The sequence below is a fragment of the Hypomesus transpacificus genome, chromosome 23 (assembly GCF_021917145.1).
Source record: "Hypomesus transpacificus isolate Combined female chromosome 23, fHypTra1, whole genome shotgun sequence".
Lineage (NCBI taxonomy): Eukaryota > Metazoa > Chordata > Actinopteri > Osmeriformes > Osmeridae > Hypomesus > Hypomesus transpacificus.
The window spans coordinates 20018141-20042636 of NC_061082.1; the positions used below are offsets into that span (position 1 = coordinate 20018141).

At 47.1% G+C, this 24496-nt stretch overlaps 1 protein-coding gene across 1 annotated transcript in view; it reads left to right on the forward strand.

Annotated features, from left to right (window-relative positions):
- The first annotated feature begins 6249 nt into the window (after positions 1 to 6249).
- Positions 6250 to 24496, forward strand: part of LOC124484925 (potassium voltage-gated channel subfamily H member 7-like) — a 37037-nt gene continuing 18790 nt past the window's right edge. Inside the window, exons 1-4 of the mRNA XM_047046049.1 lie at positions 6250 to 6609; positions 7048 to 7278; positions 17611 to 17766; positions 22493 to 22930. Coding sequence (XP_046902005.1) covers positions 6534 to 6609; positions 7048 to 7278; positions 17611 to 17766; positions 22493 to 22930 — 901 coding nt within the window. The 5' untranslated portion in view covers positions 6250 to 6533. The remainder of the gene's footprint in view (positions 6610 to 7047; positions 7279 to 17610; positions 17767 to 22492; positions 22931 to 24496) is intronic.

Genomic DNA, 24496 nt, shown 5'->3' on the forward strand with positions numbered 1-24496 from the left:
GGGTGAGGCAGTCCTCCCCTCCCTCCAGCAGCCCAGAAGGTGAGGCAGTCCTCCCCTCCCTCCAGCAGCCCAGAGGGGGTGAGGCAGTCCTCCCCTCCCTCCAGCAGCCCAGAGGGGGTGAGGCAGTCCTCCCCTCCCTCCAGCAGCCCAGAGGGGGTGAGGCAGTCCTCCCCTCCCTCCAGCAGCCCAGAGGGGGTGAGGCAGTCCTCCCCTCCCTCCAGCAGCCCAGAGGGTGTGAGGCAGTCCTCCCCTCCCTCCAGCAGCCCAGAGGGGGTGAGGCAGTCCTCCCCTCCCTCCAGCAGCCCAGAGAGGGTGAGGCAGTCCTCCCCTCCCTCCAGCAGCCCAGAGAGGGTGAGGCAGTCCTCCCCTCCCTCCAGCAGCCCAGAGGGGGTGAGGCAGTCCTCCCCTCCCTCCAGCAGCCCAGAGGGGGTGAGGCAGTCCTCCCCTCCCTCCAGCAGCCCAGAGGGGGTGAGGCAGTCCTCCCCTCCCTCCAGCAGCCCAGAGGGGGTGAGGCAGTCCTCCCCTCCCTCCAGCAGCCCAGAGGGTGTGAGGCAGTCCTCCCCTCCCTCCAGCAGCCCAGAGGGGGTGAGGCAGTCCTCCCCTCCCTCCAGCAGCCCAGAGAGGGTGAGGCAGTCCTCCCCTCCCTCCAGCAGCCCAGAGGGTGTGAGGCAGTCCTCCCCTCCCTCCAGCAGCCCAGAGGGGGTGAGGCAGTCCTCCCCTCCCTCCAGCAGCCCAGAGGGTGTGAGGCACTCAGACCAGACACAGAAAGGATGTTTATAAAGACATCAGAGACACATCAGACTGCTATACAGGAAGTCAGTCAATTCACTTTGTGGAAGGGGAGAGGGGAGGGGGGGGGAGGGCAGGGGGGAGAGGTGGAGAGCAGGAGAGGATCCACCGGGGGGGGGGGGGGGGGGGGCGACTTCAGTTTCCATGGCAACCTGAGATCAAGCAGACCGGATATAGGCAAAGTGAGGTCATCAGTCCATTGAGCCCTGCCAGCAGTTTGACAACACTGGTAATGAACTGACTATCCACAACTCCCAAAGAGGATGCTTATAGTTTGAGCTATTCCACATCCACTGACACCTTACAGAGAGAGAGAGAGAGAGAGAGAGAGAGAGAGAGAGAGAGAGAGAGAGAGAGAGAGAGAGAGAGAGAGAGAGAGAGACAGACAGAGAGAGAGAGAGAGAGAGAGACAGAGAGAGAGAGAGAGAGAGAGAGAGAGAGAGAGAGAGAGATGGAGACAGAAAAAGAGAAAGAGATGGAGACAGAGAAAGAGAGAGACAAGGAGAAAGAGAGACAGAAAGAGAGAGAGAGAAATCAACCCTTTTCAACCTCAATGGATGTTACAGTCTGGTGTGGCTGTTTGAAAGCAAGAGGAATCATTATTCATGCTTTGTCAAGCTGCTATTACTCTCTACCCTCACCACAGATGTCTGAAAGGTTAGAATACGTCAGTTAAATCTCCTGTACCACCGATTCCCTCTCACGGTAAATGGTCACTGTAGTGTCGACTGAGGGAGAGGGCTAGGGTTATAACATCCGACCCTTACCCTCAAGTCAAATCCATCACCTTGTTTCCTGGTCTTGTTTGTGAGACCTTGTGTAACACAAACCTCTATTTGTCTCGTAAAACAGTACGCGTTTTGCGGGGCATTGTTGAGCTTCATTCAAAACACACGATGGGATTTCTGTTCCATCTCACAATCAGACGTTTTTAAATGGATGTTTTGGAAATCTTAACAGTATGTGCAATGACAGTTATTGAACAGAATGTGGTCCTATTGTGAGGAGGAACATGACTGAACATGATGAAGTGTCACTGTGAAGCCTTTGTCAGTACAACATTTTAATTGGACAGGAACTCAATAATTTATGATGGAACTTGCTTTCTCGGTAGAGACTTAATGTCCTCTGTCAGACAGTAAAAGCAGCAGTGCCTTCTCTCTGGGTGAACAATCTGCATGGATGTTTTGCTGTAGCCCTTGAAAGCCATTTCTATAAGAGAAAAAGAGGCACTTATTGACAGATGATCTCAGTAGGACACTTATTACGAAACCATTTGGAAATGATGAAAGGTTTAAAAGTGTGTTCTAAATCTAGACACTTTTATCTGTGCCTTGGTAATTGTATAGAGCCAGAACAAGTCATTTCTGCAAGGGACAAGGACAGGAACAAGGATAGACACAGAGACAGGGAGAAAGACAGGGAGAGAGACAGGGAGAGAGACAGAGAGAGAGACAGGGTTAGGGAGAGAGAAAAGGAGAGAGACAGGGAGAGAGAGATTTACAAACACTGACAAAGGCAGAAACAGAGGTAGACACACAAAGAGAGATAGCGACAGATCAGTCTTCTCTCGTACTATTGGCTAATCACCTCTCTCAGGACTGCAGCCAACCCCTCAAGGTGCTTGCACAGGGGACACATGGCGACACACTTTTCACCTGACAATTGAATGGAAACTATGAGGTAAGGTGAAATAAGGTGAGGCTAGCAACATTTGAAATCAAGCAGAGTACCAGGGAGGTGGAAATAATTGGGAGTTTTTCACCTCAGCGTGCATCGGACCACATACTGTAACACGATTACCGCCATGAAGATCAATGAGCTCATTGTTTTTGCAACGAGACAGTCTTTCCTTCCAGCCCATTTTCCACAGCATGTGGCCTCCCTAATCCATAACCGATGAATCCATACTGGAACTTTAAAGCGTCTTTTGAAAGAATGAAGGACTGACCTCTATGAGATCAGCCCCTCCTGTTGGGTCCTTTAAAAGGCAGCGGTGCCACGCCACGCAGCCTGGCCTGTTTGTGGTGCTTCTCCAGTGGCTGGATGCAGATGGCTGTGTCTGTGTGCTGCAGGACAAGGGGTCGGGCCAGGCAGGGTCAGCACTCTGTTTAGTGTTTTCTACCACTGGATTACTCTCTGAGACAGGCCAGTAATAGCTTCTATGGACAATGAGTAAGCCCTACGCTGTGCTCCTAGGGTGGCCCTAATCAGCAGCACTGTGTGAGGGAGGGAGGGAGGGAGGGAGGGAGGGAGGGAGGGAGGGAGGGAGGGAGGGAGGGAGGGAGGGAGGGAGGGAGGGAGAGGGGGAGGGAGGGATGAAAGGAGGGAGGGAGGGAGGGAGGGAGGGGAGGGGAGGGGAGGGAGGGAGGGAGGGAGGGAGGGAGGGAGGGAGGGAGGGAGGGAGGGAGGGAGGGAGGGAGGGAGGGAGGGGGGACGGAGGGAGGGAGGGAGGGAGGGAGGGAGAGGGGGGGAGGGAGAGGGGGGGAGGGAGGGAGGGAGGGAGGGAGGGAGGGAGGGAGGGAGGGAGGGAGGGAGGGAGAGAGAGAGAGAGAGAGAGAGAGAGAGAGAGAGAGAGAGAGAGAGAGAGAGAGAGAGAGGGAACCTGAGAGAGCGACACAGGGAGAGGAGAGGCAGAAATGGTGGAACAGTCAAATGAGAGAGCATAAGACTGTGTGATGCAGAGAAGAGAAAAGAGAGGAAGAAGGGAGAGATAGAAATAAAAGATACATAGAGAGACAAATACATATATACATGTAAATATATATATTCAGAAAGAGAGAGAGTAAGATAGAGACAGAAATAGAGATACAGGACATAGAAAGAGAAAAAGATTGAGAGAATCCGAGAAACAAAGATAAAGAGAGAGAGACACGGGGAGGGAGAGAGAGAGAGAGAGAGAGAAAGGGGGGGGGAGATAGAGAGCATGCTACTGCAGAGGACAGAGATGTACTGTTCTGCAGCTCCTGTCGTGAGACCTGGATTAGGCCCAGGACACTGGCTGTTGCTGTTTTCAGATTGCTCTAAATTCCCAGAGATTAAGAGGAATGAATGAATGAACGGATGTATGAATGAACGACACAGCTTCTTTTAACAACACAACATCCTTATACAGCACCAGACACTGTTTGACGATAGTCCATTACAAAGCACACAAACAAAAATAACCGCCGAAAATGTCAAAAAATCTTCTGTTTTGTCTAATCTCAAATCTAACCCAAACCTTATCCCACACACTGTGGCTGAGACTGTGCAGGCGGGTGTGTCAATCGATGTCCTAATAGCCGCAGAATGTATCGCTAATCATATTCCCCTGTTCCCATCTCTGGAACAGACTGTTATTGATGGAGGCTTTTAATGTGCGACTAGGGCCGAGTGAGGGAGGAGGAGCCGTGGATCTCAGCCTGCTGTGTGAACTGTCACTCTGCGGAATGGAGCAGACGAGGACCTGGACGCTCCACAGCTCTCTCCAGGGGGATGTGTCATGTCACTTCAAAGGGTGGGATGGTGTCTGTCCGACAGATATCTCCACGCCGCTCTCACCCTCAGGTCATGCTCATCCGCTGGGCATCATCTCCGATGTGGTCCCTGCCAGCGTGTTCCATCACGTCCGCTTCCCCTGTGAGCCCAACCCCAGCAAAGCTTCAACGTACTGGGATACGGTTAGAATCAGGACTTCAGTGACCTGAAGCAATTAGAGAGATCTAGCTCTGCAGTCTGTGTCTGTAGGTGATCCTCGAGACAACGCGCCCCCCCCCCCCCCCCCCCCCCCCCCCCCCCCCATCCTCTGTGAGTTCTGCAATCAGAGCGCCACTGAGGTGGTGGCGGCCAGGGCGGTTTGACACTCATGTAGATCCTGTGTGAGATGAGAGCAGGCTGGAGCAGCTGGATGGTGCACACCCCGCGGCACCAACGCCTCCTTAGGAGGCTGTTTGCCTTGCATGAAGCTCTCAAATGAGGTCAGTAAATATCACCCCTCACCCACCCCACAACTCAGGATGCCTCTCCCGCTCACCACAGATCTCTACATAAGTCAATCAGACTCCTCCGAGATGGCTTCATGCTAAATCATGATATCTATTTCAGCAGATGCAGCATGTTGTCGTGTAGTAATAACAATGGACCGTGTGCACTCCACCAAAACCAACTGAACACCAAGTGGTTAATAGTACACTTATGATTTTACACAGTATGGTTTTGTTATGGAGTAGGTGGATCCTACATTTAGTGTTTGGTGATGGAGTTGCCTTGCTGTGGAAGGGGCTTCAGTTTGAATACAGATGGGATTTAATCAAAGGGATCACATGAAGAGGCAGTGCAGCCATTGGGTGAGAGTGTTTTTCCTGTGAACAACACCACCAACTAGGAACAACCAGTGGCACCAGATTGTCTATTGGCTATCATGCCAGCTTTATACAGGAATACACACATCCTCACTCCCAGTCCTAAAATATACCTTGTCACATGCCAAATAAGTGAAGATGTGTGGGGGGGGGGGGGATCTGTCTACACTACAGGTTCACAAGGTTTTATATCTGCAGCAAAAAAGGGCGCTTTACCAACTACAGCTAAATGTGTTTTTTCTTTTACTGCCTTACTGGAGTGTTTGCAGCTAAATTAAGGCATATTTCTGGGCATATAATTAATTTATTTTGTGTTTTTATACTGTTGCTTGCACACTTGCAAGATAAAGTTTCCAGAAAAGTGAACAATAGCATTTAGTTGATCTCCAATGTGTTTTATTAGATTATTTTGCCTTCATTCAGCCTGTTTTCTCAATGGACCAGATGGAGGGTGACCTCCAACTGAAATAAAGAGGCAGATGTTTCAGTACACTAAGAGGACCTCTTTGTATTATACAGACATTTGCATTTGACATGGCAGGACTGTGGGCTCGTGTTAGTCCATAGAGATTAGTGGCTGGACATTTCATTGGGCATTTACAGACCGTTTGAATGGACCCATTGAGTAAATTCGAATACCCATTCAGTAAACGTTTAGCTAAATTAGAACCATAAAAATTATAGTTTGATTGAAAATACATAAACAGGGAAATCCCTACGCAACGTGTTACATCGTGACTGTAGCTTCAGCACCATGGACAGGGCTGACGTTGTGTAGCCAGAGGAAGCTATCGGTTCATGCTTCCTAGCATCTTCCAAATACGAGATAGAAAGTGTGTAAGTTAGACCGTGTGGAATCCTCCAAACTGTTCAGGCTCATTTAAAACGTTTAATACGTGTATTCGCTTACAGGTGAAACTAAAACCCTTCAGCGTACGCAAGGAAAATACACCTATTAGAGATTGCGTTTCCGATTACAATGTAGAGTGTCTCCACACAGGGAATGAACCTTACCCGTGGCGGTAGAGACTAAGCCCTAGGGGAGCAACGTCACTCCCCCTGGCATATCAACCTCCGTCCTCTATTCGCGTCCAACACAACGACACGGTGAGAACGTCAAGATCGCATCCATCTTCAACCAGAAATGGTTTGCGAACTGAATCTGACCCGTGCAATCCTCCCCGATTCCGTGCGTTTCGGCGAGGAGTCATTTAAATGCTCCGGTACGCATGCCGGCTGAAGAGCACTTCGCTGAAGCTCGAAAGGTCATTTCAAGTGGAGAGAGTGCGTGCACCGAGTATGATTTGTGACAAAGGAATTATCACCAAGAGGCTGGCACAGTAACTTCAAGGTTCCATAGCTGAGGCGTTCTCATACCAAGAGCGCGGGATATATTCAATCATGCCTGTTCGAAGAGGTCACGTTGCGCCACAAAACACATTTCTTGGAATAATAATACGGAAATTCGAGGGACAGAGTAAGTAGAAAGATGTGAAACGTCAGAGTGATGTAAAAGTGTTATTGCAGTTATTGAACTGTTGTTTCTTCCGATGCAACCGCAAACTGCTGTGGGCATTACTGTGTGTCTTAAGTTCATATATATTCTGTACTATATCTAAAGTAGACAGAGAAAACATGTTATTGTTTAAACAGAAAGCTATATGGTTTAAATCAACTGATATGTTAATACAAGATGGGGATCTAAATGTCTGCTGTAAAGATACAGTCAGGCTACTCAGCACTTTATCAACTCAATCAATCTCAACTTAAATTCACATTCTTTTTCAAAACATTTTTTATAGCAACACCATCTCAAGACTTGCCATACAAACACTGAGGACCTTAAGTGACAATTCATGCCAAAATATTTGTAAAAAAATGTGACAGTCACCATACATTGTTTTTTGATTTGCAGATCGGAAATTTGTGATAGCCAACGCCCGTGTTGAAAACTGTGCAATCATTTACTGCAACGATGGCTTCTGCGAGATGACAGGCTTCTCCAGACCGGACATCATGCAGAAGCCGTGCACGTGTGACTTCCTGCACGGCGAGCAGACTGACTCACACGACATCGCCCAGGTGACCCAGGCTCTCCTGGGGTCAGACGAGCGCAAGGTGGAGATCACCTACCATCGCAAGGATGGTGAGTCACTGAGCCCATACACAGGTGCCTCTCTGGTATCGTGTTGTTCACTACACAACATGCAGTCCAGATCTCACTGTTTCTCTCTCTCAGTGACCACCAAGGCGTCCTGTAATAACAGCCTCAAAGCGGGGCCGTTCGGCTGAGATGTCATTTCTCCCCACTGATACCTCGTCTCATTGTTCAGAAGCAGTGAAGTTCCTCTCAACTGTGTTTCTTAGCTGATCATTGGCATCCATTTTCCCTCCTTTGGAGACAGTCACAGTGATTCTGGATGATTTGTGCAGTGAACCGAAAGCCTGACTCTCTCCTGAGGGAGCATCTATATGTACTGGGTGTCAGAAACAGTGATCCACAAGCTTGTCCTCTGCGTTGGCGGTTTTTGGTAAACAACTTCAGCGATCTGCCAACATCATGCCCATCTCCATTTCACCATGCAACAGCATCATCTACTTGAATTTCAGTGGGAAACAATCATTCATTGTAATGAAATAAAACGTCCTGATTCGGCAGGTGCAGTACAGTACAAGTGTTAGTGATGGGCACGGAGAGTTTGTTGTCAATAGTAGGTTTGCTACGGTCTTCTGTCAGAGATGACTGGCTTGCTAGAACAACTTTGAACAATGATCGCTGGCTCCATAATCAGATAGCCACTACATTATGGAAGAGCTGTAATCAGCCGCCTGACAGCTACAACAGCAGTGGCCTGAACATGGCAATTTATTAAGTCCCTGATGTAACTCAATGATAGTGCTAGCAAGCAGGTATTGTGCTAACAGCAGATGTATTGTTGAAGTATTGACGGCCGGGTGGTTGGTAGCTCCGGGTCTCGTGACGGACATGGGTCCAGCAGACAGCAGATCCTGCTTGTCAGGTGCAGGAGGGGTTTGGACGAGAGACACTGTCCTCTGCTGTGACAGAGAGTGAAATGTGCTGTCTCAGTTCACCAGATCTATCTCACCTGCGTCAGTGAGGTCCCCATAACAGGAGCAGGAGCCTGCGTCCTGGTTAGGGACACACACAGAATGTTCATCCATGTTCAGGTATAACACCATTCTGTGTGTGCGATGTTGTAGTATTGTAGCATTGGCACTCAAGTAGAATTACCCTAAAAGCTCCAAGGGCCTTCATTTGCAAATACTAAACCAGAACATTTTAGATATGAAGTAAGTCGATTGTGTGTTTCCTCGAGCAGTCCCTGAGTCTGGCTGTGTCCCTGCCAGCCTGCTGGAGGCCACCGTGAGAGCTGAGGTCGTATGCAGAAGCAGCCTTCCTGCAGTGCTCTGTTGAGTCCCTGTGAATGAAACTGATGACTGTCAGACACACCCACAGTTCTCCTGCCACCTCCCGCCTTCATCAGACACAGCACGGGCTTTAGTCAGAAGAACTTAGAGCTCAGCGCCCCTCAATGTCACTGCAAAGGCATCGGCAGGATGATTTGGATGAGCCTGACTGGATGTGTCTGACTGGATGTGCCTGACTGGATGTGTCTGACTGGATGTGCCTAACTGGATGTGCCTGACTGGATGTGCCTGACTGGATGAGCCTGACTGGATGAGCCTGACTGGATGAGCCTGACTGGATGAGCCTGACTGGATGTGTCTGACTGGATGTGTCTGACTGGATGTGCCTGACTGGATGTGTCTGACTTGCCAGCTAAAGATGGGTAGTTTGAACTTGCTGTGTGTGTGTGTTTGTTTTCTTACTGAGCGGGGCCTACATGAGGTAAACATGGGGAGTTATTGAACAGTATGTAGCTTGGAAATGTGACTTCTTTTTGGAATATGATGCACACTAGGTTTTTCAATAAGCCCGTAGCATGATGGGACAGGATGGGTGTAGCTCAGTGGTAGAGGACTGCAGATCAAGCAGCTGCTAGTTCAAAATCCCTTTGTACATTGCTTTGGATAAAAGTGCGGCTAAATTCATGAATATTTATTTATTTATCATCGTACTGGGCATATTGCTGCTAATCACCAGAAAATCAACCCCTCCAGATTCTTCTCTGGTGGAGTGGATCGTTTGAATACGCCGACAAGACAATCCCACAGAGTAGTCCCCAGAGGGGCTGGTTCAGCCAAGCACTCGACAACGCAGCTTGCAGACAATCAGCTTCCTCCTACAGTGGCCACAGCTCAGGGTCGAATCTTTGTCTTTCTTTTCTCACCTGCGATGGTTTTTCTGACCATGGCCAAGCGAGTAGGAAGGAAAGCCAGGAGGAACAGTGAGGAGGAACAGAGAGGAGGAACAGTGAGGAGGAACAGGGAGGAGGAACAGAGAGTAGGAACAGAGAGGAGGAACAGAGAGGAGGAACAGAGAGGAGGAACAGTGAGGAGGAACAGAGAGGAGGAACAGTGAGGAGGAACAGAGAGGAGGAACAGTGAGGAGGAACAGTGAGGAGGAACAGTGAGGAGGAACAGAGAGGAGGAACAGTGAGGAGGAACAGTGAGGAGGAACAGTGAGGAGGAACAGGGAGGAGGAACAGAGAGGAGGAACAGTGAGGAGGAACAGAGAGGAGGAACAGTGAGGAGGAACAGAGAGGAGGAACAGTGAGGAGGAACAGTGAGGAGGAACAGTGAGGAGGAACAGGGAGGAGGAACAGTGAGGAGGAACAGAGAGGAGGAACAGTGAGGAGGAACAGTGAGGAGGAACAGTGAGGAGGAACAGAGAGGAGGAACAGAGAGGAGGAACAGAGAGGAGGAACAGTGAGGAGGAACAGTGAGGAGGAACAGAGAGGAGGAACAGTGAGGAGGAACAGTGAGGAGGAACAGTGAGGAGGAACAGAGAGGAGGAACAGTGAGGAGGAACAGAGAGGAGGAACAGTGAGGAGGAACAGTGAGGAGGAACAGTGAGGAGGAACAGGGAGGAGGAACAGTGAGGAGGAACAGAGAGGAGGAACAGTGAGGAGGAACAGTGAGGAGGAACAGTGAGAAGGAACAGAGAGGAGGAACAGTGAGGAGGAACAGAGAGGAGGAACAGTGAGGAGGAACAGAGAGGAGGAACAGAGAGGAGGAACAGTGAGGAGGAACAGTGAGGAGGTACAGTGAGGAGGTACAGTTAGTCCTAATCGTTCGTCTCCCAGCTTCCCTCGAGAGTTTCGAGACATGCTTGTTAATAATCCTTAGAGAAGTCTCCCCTGCCAACCATGGCACTCATGAATACAGATGGCACTGATGGCACTGATGGCACTGATGGCACTGTGCTGACTGGGAGGGAGCAGTTTACAGCGTAGATGCATTAAACAGGCTTGGGATGGACAGCATCACATGCTTCTCCAGGTATAGGGAAATACAAGATTCATGACATCCTTAAAAGCAGTGGCCCTATTGATTTATGGTTGGTCTGTGTAAACATAAGCTGACAGGGTGGAAAGTGGCTGTGTTCCTTGTCTCTTGTGACCCCATTCAGAGTTATTAGTCCCCTTGTGAAGCAGGTAGAAACCTCACTGCTAACCAGGTCAGTTTGCTAAAGCGGTTCACATTTTGCACACCTTATGTACAGCACTACACATTCTACTGTTGACTAACATAGAAAGCACAGTTGCAAGTAGGGGTTATCCATCAGAGGAAAAATTCCAGGCAAAACATATCTACTGTGTTGCTACATCCTATACTGGATGGTGTATGGTTTTTTGTAATGTTAAATGATCTTTTCTCTGTATCTCACTGGCTCTTTCGTCAACCTTTCTCATTCTCTGATCTCTTAATCACTCCCCTTCTCAATCTCTCTGTAAAGTACAATAAACATTTTTCTTTCTTTCTCCCTGTCTCTCTCTGTCTGACTCTCTCCATCATAAGCACTAGACATGTGGATTATAGTCGTGGACTATCTCCATGTGCGCATGGAGATAGTCCTGAGGACAGACACTCCTTTTTGGTTGTTATCCTTCACCCACCCTGCTGGGTCTTGAAAAGCCCTGTCAGTGTGTGTGTGGGAGGGATGGAGCTGGCACCAGAGCCAGCACATCTTTGGCTCTTTGCCCTGCAAAAGCTGAAAAGTTAAGCTGCTTATACGTATGCTTGGAAATTAAAGCAGAAGGACAATGCGGCCCAGAGGCGCACACAGAAACAGCCTTCATCACGGGGCCTCTCCTTTTCCCCTGGCTCCACGTCAGGTCTAATACAGGGAGAGAACGGCAAATGTGCCGGCTCTCTTTGCCGAAGACAATACATAACCAATGAGCTAAACGGTCCTAACTCGCTGGCTCTTGTAAAACGACCCTGTTCTGAGGGGTGTAATAATATTGTGTGGCTGAATGAGTGTGAACAATGGGAAACTGACACCGCGCTGCCGTGGTGGAGCTAAATGGATAATGGCTGCCGTGGTGGAGCTAAATGGATAATGGCTGCAGAACGGTGGCAGCTTTGCCCGCCGTGTTGAAGGATCGCGGCCATGTGGCGTGCGTGTTGGCGTGTGCGGGTGCCGGGTTTCAAAGGTGACTTCCCTCAGAGGAGCTGAAAGACCCCCTGCCCCCGCCCCTCCTCAGTCCCAGCCCCCCCCCCAGCCCCCCCATGCAGGGCTGGCCGGACCATGCCCGGGAACACAGGGTTCCCCCAGAGCTCCTGGACTGGACCCCTGCTGCTGGATAGGTGCATGCTTAAAGAACAAAGCGCTCAAAGATAGCTAAAGGAGAGCTGGAAGACACATGCATGTGTTGCTGTTTCTTCCAGTTCTGAGGTTAAGATTGGTATGTGGTAAAACACATCCAGTGCTTGGGAAGTCATCCAATCAGAGGTACTGTCTGGTGACGTGAAAAACAGCTGGTGTTTAATTTGGGATCAGGTGACAGGATGAGAAAACACCTTCCTATCTCCATTTCCAACACACATGATCCTCCTAAGACTGTCAACATGGATAATCACTTCTTAATGAGAACTGTTGGTTTATTTATTTAACTTTTGCATTTGTCTCTAGAACAAAGCTAATCAATAGTGATTAGCTGATTAATCAATGCTAGCAGGCATAGCTGCAGCCAGCACTGGCATACACGCCTACTTAGAATAAGAATTCATGTGGAACGAAAGAGTCTGTTTCAATCTCATGGGATTCCTATTGAACACCAGCCAACAGCCTGAAAACCATCTGTTTTAACTCCCAATGAGCTTTTCAGCTGATTAGGCATTTCCATCCATGGCATTTACTGCAGTCAGTGACAGCTTTTATGCTATTGGCCTGAAAAATCTCAGCCATCTACAGCTATCTATCCAGCATAAAGCATTCATATCAGAGGAGATGTACTTGGAACTGGAATTGGTAGTTCTTCATGATGACTTAGGAGGAGATGCTGATTGAAGATGAATATAGGCCATGCTGTGTTGCTCGGAGCTGTCTTGGAGGAGAGACATGGCCACGCGGCCAAGACACTCCACACAGGGTCAGCCCCTCCGTACCCAGCCCTCCTCTGATTGGTTATGCTTCAGTGAAGTTCTGGATTGGCTCCAGCAAAGCAGCCCCGAAACAACAAACATGTCAGATTTCATTAAAAAGAAATAACCACTGGCGAGCAGCCCATGTCTACTACACCCTCCCCTCACCAGAGCAGCCCATGTCTACTACACCCTCCCCTCACCAGAGCAGCCCATGTCTACTACACCCTCCCATCATCAGAAGCTATATTTAAAAAAAAAGCTTGGTTATTATGTTAATCACAAGCTACATGAACCGAGGCTGCTATTATTTTTAATATCAAAAACCCGGCTTCTCTATTCTTCACAACAATATAATTGTGGTAATGCTTGGAGGATAATGGAGTAATCCGGAGAATCCTTGTGTAGGAAGGCAACAAACAGTGTTGCTGTTGAGATGGGACCATACTTAACGATCCATTAGACTCATGGATTTGATGTGCTGTAAAATAATGACCTCATTTTTTTGTCCTGTTCAAAGAAATGGTTGAGTGACAGTGTCAGGATTTATTTATTTATTTTAACTATTGCTCATTAAACAGCTTTAACATCCGCATCAAGAGAGGGAACCTCAAAGCTGCGGACTGTCGTCAGAACGGATGAAGAATTGGCTTGATTAAGCAGCAATGTGTTCAATTATTAATGGTGGAAATAGAATCTAATGACATTTCCATCATCTTGAAATGGGAACTGCTCTCAATACAGTAATAAATTATGCTCACAAGGGCAATACTTCTGCTTAGCTAGTAGGGCAAAACGCAACTGTGCGCTTGAGTTACAGTTGGTGTTACAGTGAAGGACGACAGCTATCCGTGGTGTGGGACGATATAATGCTAACCATTAAACATCAAATCCATAGATCACTGGGTTGAGAGATAGTTAAAATGTTGACTACCAACCAATACCACTGTGCAGTAGTCTGTCGAGTGGAATTCGTTAGTTTGTTGATCTGAACTCTTAACCCTGTAGGACCCGGTTTAAAATTACAACATCACTTTTAGCTCTCAAAAAAACACATTTGCTCATTTATTTATTTATTTGAAGGACCAAATGAGCAATTAGAAAACTAAAAGTGATGTTGTAATTTTACAACCAGGGGTCTTACAGGGTTAACTGAAAACAAACATCCTTTCTTCAATTTTTAAGTCAGTGCACAATCTTTTAAATGACACAACAACCGCTTTGGCTGAAGTGCTTACGCGTTCAGATGGTGAGCAGGATAAAAGCCTCCTTCATGATAGAGGCATTAAACTAAAAGGCCAGGCTGGAGAGAGGAGGGGGCGGAGAGGAAAGAACATGTGAATTCAAGGAGAAATATCCTAAATCACTAAGACTTGCATTCCCTGGTGGCCTACAATGTGACATTCAATGAGACCATGGTAGAAAGAAGAGCACTAAACCTCACTGGACACTCTGTAGTCAGAGCAGGACACTGAATGGGGGTTGAAAGAGCACCTGGAAGAGATGTTCATCTGTGTGTAAGCAGGGTGTGTGTAAGCAGGAACACGGTGTGTGTGTGAGCAGGGGGTGTGTACAGATATCTGAACCTACAGACCATTTATCTTTCCATGCTGCATATAAAGAGACAGTGGTGGAAAGCCATACCCCGGTGATGGGAGACTCGTATAGGAAGTCTCATTTTAGACTGGAAATTAACTGGTGATTTCTGTACTTCAGGGTTTTTCTGCCATAACGGTCCATGCAGATAACCCATCAAACGGTCACACTCCAGCTCCTGACAGTCCATGCTAACGACCCCAGCATGCTAACGACCCTAGCATGCTAACGACCCCAGCATGCTAACGACCCTAGCATGCTAACGACCCTAGCATGCTAACGACCCTAGCATGCTAACGACCCTAGCATACTACTAACGACCCTAGCGTGCTAACGACCCTAGCGTGCTAACGACCCTAGCGTGCTAACGACCCTAGCGTGCTAACGACCCTAGCAAGCAGAGAATAACTCCACACACGGTCACACTCCAGCCCCTGACAGGAGATGACCGATAGAGAACCATTTGTCTTTTTTACAATCCTAGTTTGTGGCCTTATTCAGAGGCTAACGGTGTTCCTGCCGTACACACTGACGAGAGTAGCTGCATATCAACATCATAATATGTCCTGAGATCACGTGGACATTAGCATAAAGATAATCCTCGCTAATCCAGATTTTTGCTGCTGTCGTTTTTTTCTGCACCGTTGCATCTTTCCAAAGACAACGTTTTGATCTCCAAACCTCAGCAGAGGTGACTTTCAGCAGGAGACAGGATGAGAAGAGACCCACAGCACTCGTTCACCCTGGCATTGTTTCACCATCTGCTCAGGTCGATTCTCTCCCAACAAGCCTTCCGCTAAACTGACCATTCTGGCTTTCAACAGCCAAAGTCGCGGTTGACTCAGAACTACCATTTTATCAGATTTTTCCTCAGTCGTGGTGGTTTACGGTCTATAGAAACTAAAATAAGCAAATGTTAGAGCATCGGTTTTTTTATGATCCGAACAATGTCCCCCTACTGTCCTATACGGCAGACAGTATAGATGTAATGATACATGCACCAGGATGGCCACCCAGAGAGACATCAGATCCTTGTATGAACTGAATAATTCAGAGCTGGAAAAGATGTCACTGAAGATGAATAGGGGTAATTTCTTCATGTAATTGCAGGGAATCTTAAATGCTCTTAACTAAAAGCCATTCACAGCCATTAATGGATGTGTGCCCCCCGCCAGCCTTTCTGTGGGGACTGTCAGAAGTGGAGCAGGGAGCCGGATCAGTGTCAAGGGAGATGAGAGAAGAGTTGTCGTCCCTCACTTCCACCACCTAAACAACTGTTGGAGCAGGACATCACATGACCAGTGTAAACATTCCAAACTGTTCCCCCCAAAGTTAGAAGGAACACACATCATTTGCTTGATAGGCTTCAGGCATTACTTTTAAGTTTCTCAAAACCATCAGTCTTTCTTTTTTAAATAGTTTTTTAAACAAAATGGTGGCTTTATGTGGGGGGGTTCATCCAACAGTCTTATTGTCTGCCTGACATGTTCAGACAGCCCAAGAAAGGATTGTTATATTTAGTCAAGACAGCCAGTCTGCTGCTAATGAACGCTACTGGCAGGGTGTTTGAGAGAAGCAACCCTGAGGACATTACTGTGAACACTGGTAATGTGCATCCTGTGAGAGCGTGGACCACGAGCTGGAAGGGCCAGACAGATAGACAGACAGGCAGACAGGCAGACAGGCAGACAGGCAGACAGGCAGACAGACAGACAGAGGCAGGCAGGCAGGCAGGCAGGCAGGCAGGCAGGCAGGCAGGCAGGCAGGCAGGCAGGCAAGCAGAATTATCCCAGATGTGTCAGATGGCTGAGCGGTCAGGGAATCGGGCTATTAATCAAAAGGTTGTCGGTTCGATTCCCGGCCGCACAAATGACGTTGTGTCCATGGGCACTTCGACCTACTTGCCTCGGGGGGAATGTCTCTGTACTCCCTGGAAGTCGCTCTGGGTAAGAACGCCTGCTAAATGATTACATGTAGTGTGATGTGATGTAATGTGTCCCATTCTGTGTTAAGCAAAGTAGACCCAGAGTTGTTATGTTAAGAGGCTGATGACACAGAATGACATCACAGAAGCAGGAATTCTGTGTTTCATTCATACTGAAGTCCTGATGATGATATCTGAGCATGACCCATCTGCACATGCATCTGAACGCAGATTACAGCTGTGGTGGTGGCAGATGAAGAGATTAGGGCTGGTAAATCAGCGTTTGATCTAATAAGTGGGTAGATTTAGCAGCCAGATCAAGTATGCATGATCAGTGATGTGGGGGTGGGGAGGCAGAGGCAGGTGAAGCTGCAGGCGACCAGCGAGACTCCCAACATCTGGCCTCGCCTCGACTCGTTCTCATATTGTAGCGCTGCGCTGGGTTTTGTTAGACATGTCATTCTGAAGAAGCCTGCCTGGTAGACTTTTAGAATACAATTCCACTGACAGTGATGTAGTACCCTAGCCCTAGTTAGCTCCTCCAACATTACTCCACTGTCTCTAAACAGATTTGAGGACCCTGAGGGGGAAGAAACAGTGTTTCCCTGTGTCATCACTATTGTTGTGCGCTATGATGTTAGCACCCTAGTTGTAAACAGACTAAGGTTATTTAGAGGGAGCTGCAAAAGCCCAGACAAGCTATTTTCAAAGATTCAGCTCTTCAGAGATTATAATTGTAGGATATCCCTGTAACACTGTTGTATTTTCACTGTGTCGGCCTCTTTAGCTTCCTACATCTGCCCTATGCCTCCCTAAGCTTTCTGAAGAACAACTCTTCTGGAAGTTAAAAAATTCCCCTACCCAAACCCGTCAGTGCATCACAGATAGGGCATTAGCCATGAACCAGGAACAACGATGCGAGGTGAATGTGTTTTAAGCCTACCACTGCCTGCTTCTGTGGTGGTCCTCCCGTGCCCTGGTTAGTGCAGAACGCCCCCAGCACGCGCTCCAAACGTCTGCATGCTAGGACCTTTTCACACACAAACTAACGCGCCCACACACACTCACACATTATCACACACACACACTCACACCTCCTCACACACACACACACACACACGCGATGTATGGCCCCTGGGCCTGCTCCTTGTTTCATCGTTTATGGAGTATTTAGCAGGTTCCATCTTAGCCAGGCAGTCACCCGGTCATAACAGCAACTCTCTCAAAAGCACAATCCCAACAAAGAATCCACGCAGGGGGCAAATGTCTCCTGTATTCCTGCAGTGTCCTCACCACAGTAACAGAGGTTACGGTGATAACCATTCATTCAGAAGGACTTTGGTTAGCAAGTTGAAGCTTGATAGTGGATTGAAGCTTCCGGAGCATTAACAGGAGAACAGGGACTGGAAGCAGACTGGCCGGCTGACATCTTTCCCTTCCTTCCAGGGTCGGACTTCCAGTGCAACATGCACATCATCCCGGTCAAGAACGAGGAGGGCCTTGTGATGATGTTCATCCTCAACTTCGACTACGTCCTTGATGAGGAAAGCGGGGACTCTACAGAGAAGCTCAACAACACGTCACCCACAAAGTCTGATCAGAGTGAGTGCTTCTTTACATGTGTGTGTCTGTGTGCGTGTGTGCCGCGTGTGCTTACTAGGATACTGTATGTTTGTGTGATTTTCCAATGATCTCGCCCTGCACAAACGAGCGTGTTCCCTCCTGACAGAGTGGGTCTTATAACGGAACTGCCTCTCGTTGGGGAAGACCCCCTCCCTCTCAATAGAAGGCCAATTACATAAGTGGATGGCACTAATTGAGATTATTCATGCACAACCTCATCTACATCTGGTGGAGGCTAATTAAGCAAGTCAGAGAGATTCTTCTAAAAATCCTACTAATGACTTCAGCCTAACTTTGGAAAAAAAGATGATCAGATTGTAATTTCCTCACAAAAAAAGAGGAAGACTAATACAATAATGTAATGTTTGTTTTCTTTTTTCGGGCACAATTGTTGTTGACCTTATTATTTCATGTACAGCTAAAATTGACAACCTAAATAAATAGTAAAAGCCAGAAGCCATAACGTGAGCCAGACGTTATAGTCCCTAGCAGCTCTTTCTTTGTTTGGTTTTTGATTCAGCTCACTTATCGCCTCACTCGAATCCATCCAGGGTTATTTTTAGACTGGAAATAAGGGAGCAGTGGTGTTTGAACTGTGGCCAGTGTTACCTCAGCCTGCTCAGAACGGCTGTGTGTCAGGAGGTGGAAATGTCAGAGAGGCGGCCATGCTGGCTCCTGATTGGAGGTGCAGAGCATCTTCTGTCACAGAGCCAGGAACAGCCATCCCCCCTGCTCAGCACCAAGCTCCGCACACCACCCTGAGCTGTTTGTGGGGGTCTCTGTGTGTTGTGATGATGCGTTTGTGTGTCTGCAAGGGTGTGTGTGGATGTGTGTGTGCATGCGTGTCTTTGTATGTGTGTGTGTGCGCATGCCGCTGGCCCTGTGCACTTGTGCTTCCATGCATGGGGGATTTTTGGGGAGGTTGGGGGGGGGGGAGCAATAGGGGACTCATTATTATCCCAAACAGGCCATGTGTGTCTCCGCAGGTATCATAGCAACAAGCACAATAGACAGGGCTGAGAGGGGAATAATGGCTGTTTCCAGACAGCACAGAACTCAGCACTTTCCAGACGGAGGCCTGAGCAGGTGGAACAGTTCTAGATTGTTCTGTGGACACGGCTGCCTCTTCCGCTACGTTATTTACAGCTCCTGTAGCTTTTCATACAACACAATACATCAATTACTTTAATATAGCTTGATCTTTTGTCAGTTCAATACCTCTGTGTGCGACCGCAAAGCACCCCTACTCCATTATGGTTCCAGCCATTTCCTTCTAATTTCATACTGAGTTATTCCTATGGATTAGTAGTTGCGGTATGAGATGGAAAATGAATGTGTTTGAGGTAAATGACCCCTGCAAGGCTTAATAGTATTACACAGAGAGGAGATGCCATATTTGATTCAGACTGGATATTAATGGACAGGAACAGTGAAAGGCTCGGCTCGCTGTCTAGCTGCACATCCTGTTAGCTTCCTTTCTTTCTCTCATAACAAACACTTGACCTTATTATTCAAGCCAATTGCATATTCAACCCACCACATTCCTTCCCCATAGACAAGAGTGCCATGTGAGAAGTGATTATCTGTGCCATGTCTAAATGATGCATCTGTTTCTAACAACACCAGGACACGTTTTTGGTGATCTGCACACAGATTAAGACCAATCCCTGTTAGCAAGCATACACGTGGCCTCAGCAGGATGGACAGTATCGTCTGCAGTAATACAGTATCATCTGCAGTAATACAGTATCATCTACAGTAATACAGTATCATCTACAGTATATCATCTACAGTAATACAGTATCATCTACAGTAATACAGTATCATCTACAGTATGTCATCTACAGTAATACAGTATCATCTGCAGTAATACAGTATCATCTACAGTAATACAGTATCATCTACAGTATGTCATCTACAGTAATACAGTATCATCTACAGTAATACAGTATCATCTACAGTATGTCATCTACAGTAATACAGTATCATCTACAGTAATACAGTATCATCTACAGTATGTCATCTACAGTAATACAGTATCATCTGCAGTAATACAGTACCATCTACAGTAATACAGTATCATCTACAGTATGTCATCTACAGTAATACAGTATCATCTACAGTAATACAGTATCATCTACAGTATGTCATCTACAGTAATACAGTATCATCTACAGTAATACAGTATCATCTACAGTAATACAGTATCATTTACAGTATGTCATCTACAGTAATACAGTATCATCTACAGTAATACAGTATCATCTACAGTATGTCATCTGCAGTAATACAGTATCATCTACAGTAATACAGTATCATCTACAGTATGTCATCTACAGTAATACAGTATCATCTGCAGTAATACAGTAGCATCTACAGTAATACAGTATCATCTACAGTAATACAGTACCATCTACAGTAATACAGTATCATCTACAGTATGTCATCTACAGTAATACAGTATCATCTACAGTAATACAGTATCATCTACAGTATGTCATCTACAGTAATACAGTATCATCTGCAGTAATACAGTATCATCTACAGTAATACAGTATCATCTACAGTATGTCATCTACAGTAATACAGTATCATCTGCAGTAATACAGTATCATCTACAGTATGTCATCTACAGTAATACAGTATCATCTACAGTAATACAGTATCATCTACAGTATGTCATCTACAGTAATACAGTATCATCTGCAGTAATACAGTATCATCTACAGTATGTCATCTACAGTAATACAGTATCATCTACAGTAATACAGTATCGTCTGCAGTAATACAGTATCATCTACAGTAATACAGTATCATCTACAGTAATACAGTATCATCTACAGTATGTCATCTACAGTAATACAGTTTCATCTGCAGTAATACAGTATCATCTACAGTATGTCATCTACAGTAATACAGTATCATCTACAGTAATACAGTATCATCTACAGCAGGGGTGTCGAAGTCCGGTCCTCGAGGGCCGCTGTCCTGCATGTTTTAGATGTTTCCCTGATCCAGCTCACCTGATTTGAATGAAGGGTCGTTATAACAAACCATTTAATTGAATCAGGTGTGTTGGAGCAGGGAAAAATCTAAAACATGCAGGACAGCGGCCCTCGAGGACCGGAGTTCGACACCCCTGATCTACAGTATGTCATCTACAGTAATACAGTATCATCTACAGTAATACAGTATCGTCTGCAGTAATACAGTATCATCTACAGTAATACAGTATCATCTACAGTATGTCATCTACAGTAATACAGTATCATCTACAGTAATACAGTATCATCTACAGTATGTCATCTACAGTAATACAGTATCATCTGCAGTAATACAGTATCATCTACAGTAATACAGTATCATCTACAGTATGTCATCTACAGTAATACAGTATCATCTGCAGTAATACAGTATCATCTACAGTATGTCATCTACAGTAGTACAGTATCATCTGCAGTAATACAGTATCATCTGCAGTATGTCATCTACAGTAATACCGTAGGATGTACAGTATCATCTACAGTAATACCGTAGGATGTACAGTATGTCATCTACAGTACAGCAGGATGTACAGTATCATCTACAGTAATACCGTAGGATGTACAGTATCATGTACAGTATCATCTACAGTAGTACAGTATAATGTACAGTATGTCATCTACAGTAATACAGCAGGATGTACAGTATCATCTACAGTAATACAGTAGTAATCCACACTTCCGGCATCTGCTCACTCTGGGAGAGTCTCTCCCTCATTCCTGCATGCGGAGGTCGTCTGAGGGTCTCCTGTGTGGTAAAGTGAGACCCAGAGATGTCCAGCGACATGGAGCTCTCCAGCCGTGGGAGGCAGGGCAGAGCTGGGGAAGGCCTGTCCAGACCCCCACGGGAGGCCTGTTCAGACCCCCACGGGAGGCCTGTTCAGACCCCCACGGGAGGCCTGTCCGAGGGCCTGGAGGAGAGTGATGGCCACATTGTGGGTGGGGTTGTTGTAACATGGGCGCATGTGGCAGGGATGGAAACAGATGGACATGATGTCTGGAGGGTGCTGAGCGACGGCTGGGCCGGCTCCCTTTCACCCTCTCTCCATTGTTAATGAGACTAAAGACCAGCTGCTCCCCAAGAGGCCTGCTACCTAGAATATGGGAGGGTGTGTTTGGACTGTATGTACTGTATTTGTGTTGAGTGTGTCGGTGTGCCTAAAGTGTCATTGTGTGTACAACTGTTGTGAACTAAAACCAGTTTAAGTGCACAGTCACAGGTGCAGGAAAGGTTACTTACTTAGTAAAGGTAGCTGAGCTTCATTCACAGGTATAAAGGACTTAATCTCTGCTCTCAGTGTTTGATCATAAACACATACAGGCTGAAGAAATCCAATAATAGAAATTAATATAATCATTGATATTAATTTGTCCTCCTCAGCTGACAGAATATGAATGTGCTTCACGCTCACATCAGATCTGACTGAACAGCCAAGACACGTCGATGATAGAAAAATATGATGTTCTTTTTAAAGTGCCTTTTTATTCCTCGTAAATTTCCTCCGCCTGAGCACAGTACTGTCTGTTGGAACTCTATTCCGTCTTTTCATTTAGACTTAACAAAGTTAAATTAAACAGATTCATCATTTCTTTTCTCACTTGGCTCTCTCCCATTGTCATGCATCGAATTTCGAAACAATCCCCATATTTTCGCCACCGTTTAGGAAAGAGCAGATTCTTCCGATTCCGCCAGGCAGCTTTCAGCCTCATGGGAACCAGCAAACAGTCGCTTCCCCAAGAGGACCCTGACGGCGTCATGGTGGACTCCCCCAAACCTCCCGAGGACTCGCTGGCCCTGACCAGCCTGCCCTCGCCCTCCAAGGACAGCCCGACGAATGCCAACGACACGCACGCCCTCATCAGCCCCAGTCACCACTCGTCGCAGGTCAGCGTGACAACACCGCTGGACCACTCCTCGCCCAAACACCCCTGGGACCGGCTGTACCAAACGGAGCAGCACCAGTCCACCACCTGCCTGGCCACTACCAACGCCTTCCCCCAGGGGAGCATCAGCACCATGAGACGAGCCTCGTCCGTCCATGACATGGAGGGCTTCAGCTCCAACACCAAAGCCCTCTTCCGGGACCGGCATCAGAGTGAAGGTAGGAGGGAGCCTCAGACTCACAGGTCTTCCACTCCAGCTTTGTCAATGGCTGCCTTTCTTTTCTCTCTCTATACACTGAGAAGGCCCTTTCTACACTGTTCCTTTAATGCTCACTTGTTTTAAATCATTCCCCTGTTTGTGACAGAAGCGTGTGTGTGTTTGTGTGTGTGTGTGTGTGGGGGGGGGGGGGGGGGGTTGGTGTGAGGGGCTGTGGGGGGGTGTGAGGGGTTGCTCTCGTTACTTACAAGTTGTCCACAGCATAATATCTGTCCTTTCTCTTCTACTCACCATCATGACCATAATGCTGCTTTTAGACCACGGTCGGCACATCAGAGGTAAAGCTGTTTTGTCTGTCAACGCTCCCTGGACTGCACTGCTCTGAAGCATGTTTTTCAAGCAAAGCAATCAACATAACTTATAATTATTTTCATCAGACCTCCATTGACACGGTTCAAAGTGAGGGCACCCCTTTCCTGATTGTGTTCTGTGTCCATACTCGGTACCACAGTGTTGTGAAGGAGACGTCCTTGTCATGCCCGTATGTTCAGCGTTCCTGAACGACTCTGATTGTCTGCTTGCTCCCTGCACGGACTGCTGTTCTTAAAGATAAACCTGCATGAATGACCACACGTCGTCAAGGCCTCCTGCCATGGAACAAAAGCAAGGCTGTGTTCCTTTCTACCCCATGTCTCTCCCTGATTTCAGATAGCCAGTGATCCTCAGAAGGTGCACGATGACTTGACTCAGTGCTACAGAGCTCCCATCAGCTGCATTCTGAAATACAGTGACCAGTGTATCCCCCTGGGGTCTGCTTTGTATTGTGTGCAGGGTCTGTGCTTAGCGACTACAGTGGTGTCTGGAAATGAACACTGGACCAAGTATAGACCATGCCAGAACGATATCAACAAACACAATAATAGCTGAAAATGCTATTTAAGTCACTTAACATGCTGGGAAATGTTTAGCCACTTCTGTAGTTTCTAGTTCTGGGTTTAGCTCAGTGGTAAAGCAATTAACTACACAGCAAGACGTCCCAGGCTCAAATCTCCCTCTATTTATTCCTTTGGATAATCTACTAAATGAGTACATTAAAGATTTAGTCATGAATGGTTCCTGCTTTAGCAGATGGTTCTGAACCAACGACAACATCTTATTTTTGCTTTCCATGTTCAAGGCGAATCGGTCTTTTTTTAGATCTTGTTTTTGGCATTTGTGCTTTCTTGTGATAGTGAGACAGGTTGTTGTCTGTCTGACAGTAGGTATTGTGATAGTGAGACAGGTTGTTGTCTGTCTGACAGTAGGTAATGTGATAGTGAGACAGGTTATAGTCTGTCTGACAGTAGGTATTGTGATAGTGAGACAGGTTGTTGTCTGTCTGACAGTAGGTATTGTGATAGTGAGACAGGTTGTTGTCTGTCTGACAGTAGGTATTGTGATAGTGAGACAGGTTATAGTCTGTCTGACAGTAGGTATTGTGATAGTGAGACAGGTTATAGTCTGTCTGACAGTAGGTATTGTGATAGTGAGACAGGTTATAGTCTGTCTGACAGAAGGTATTGTGATA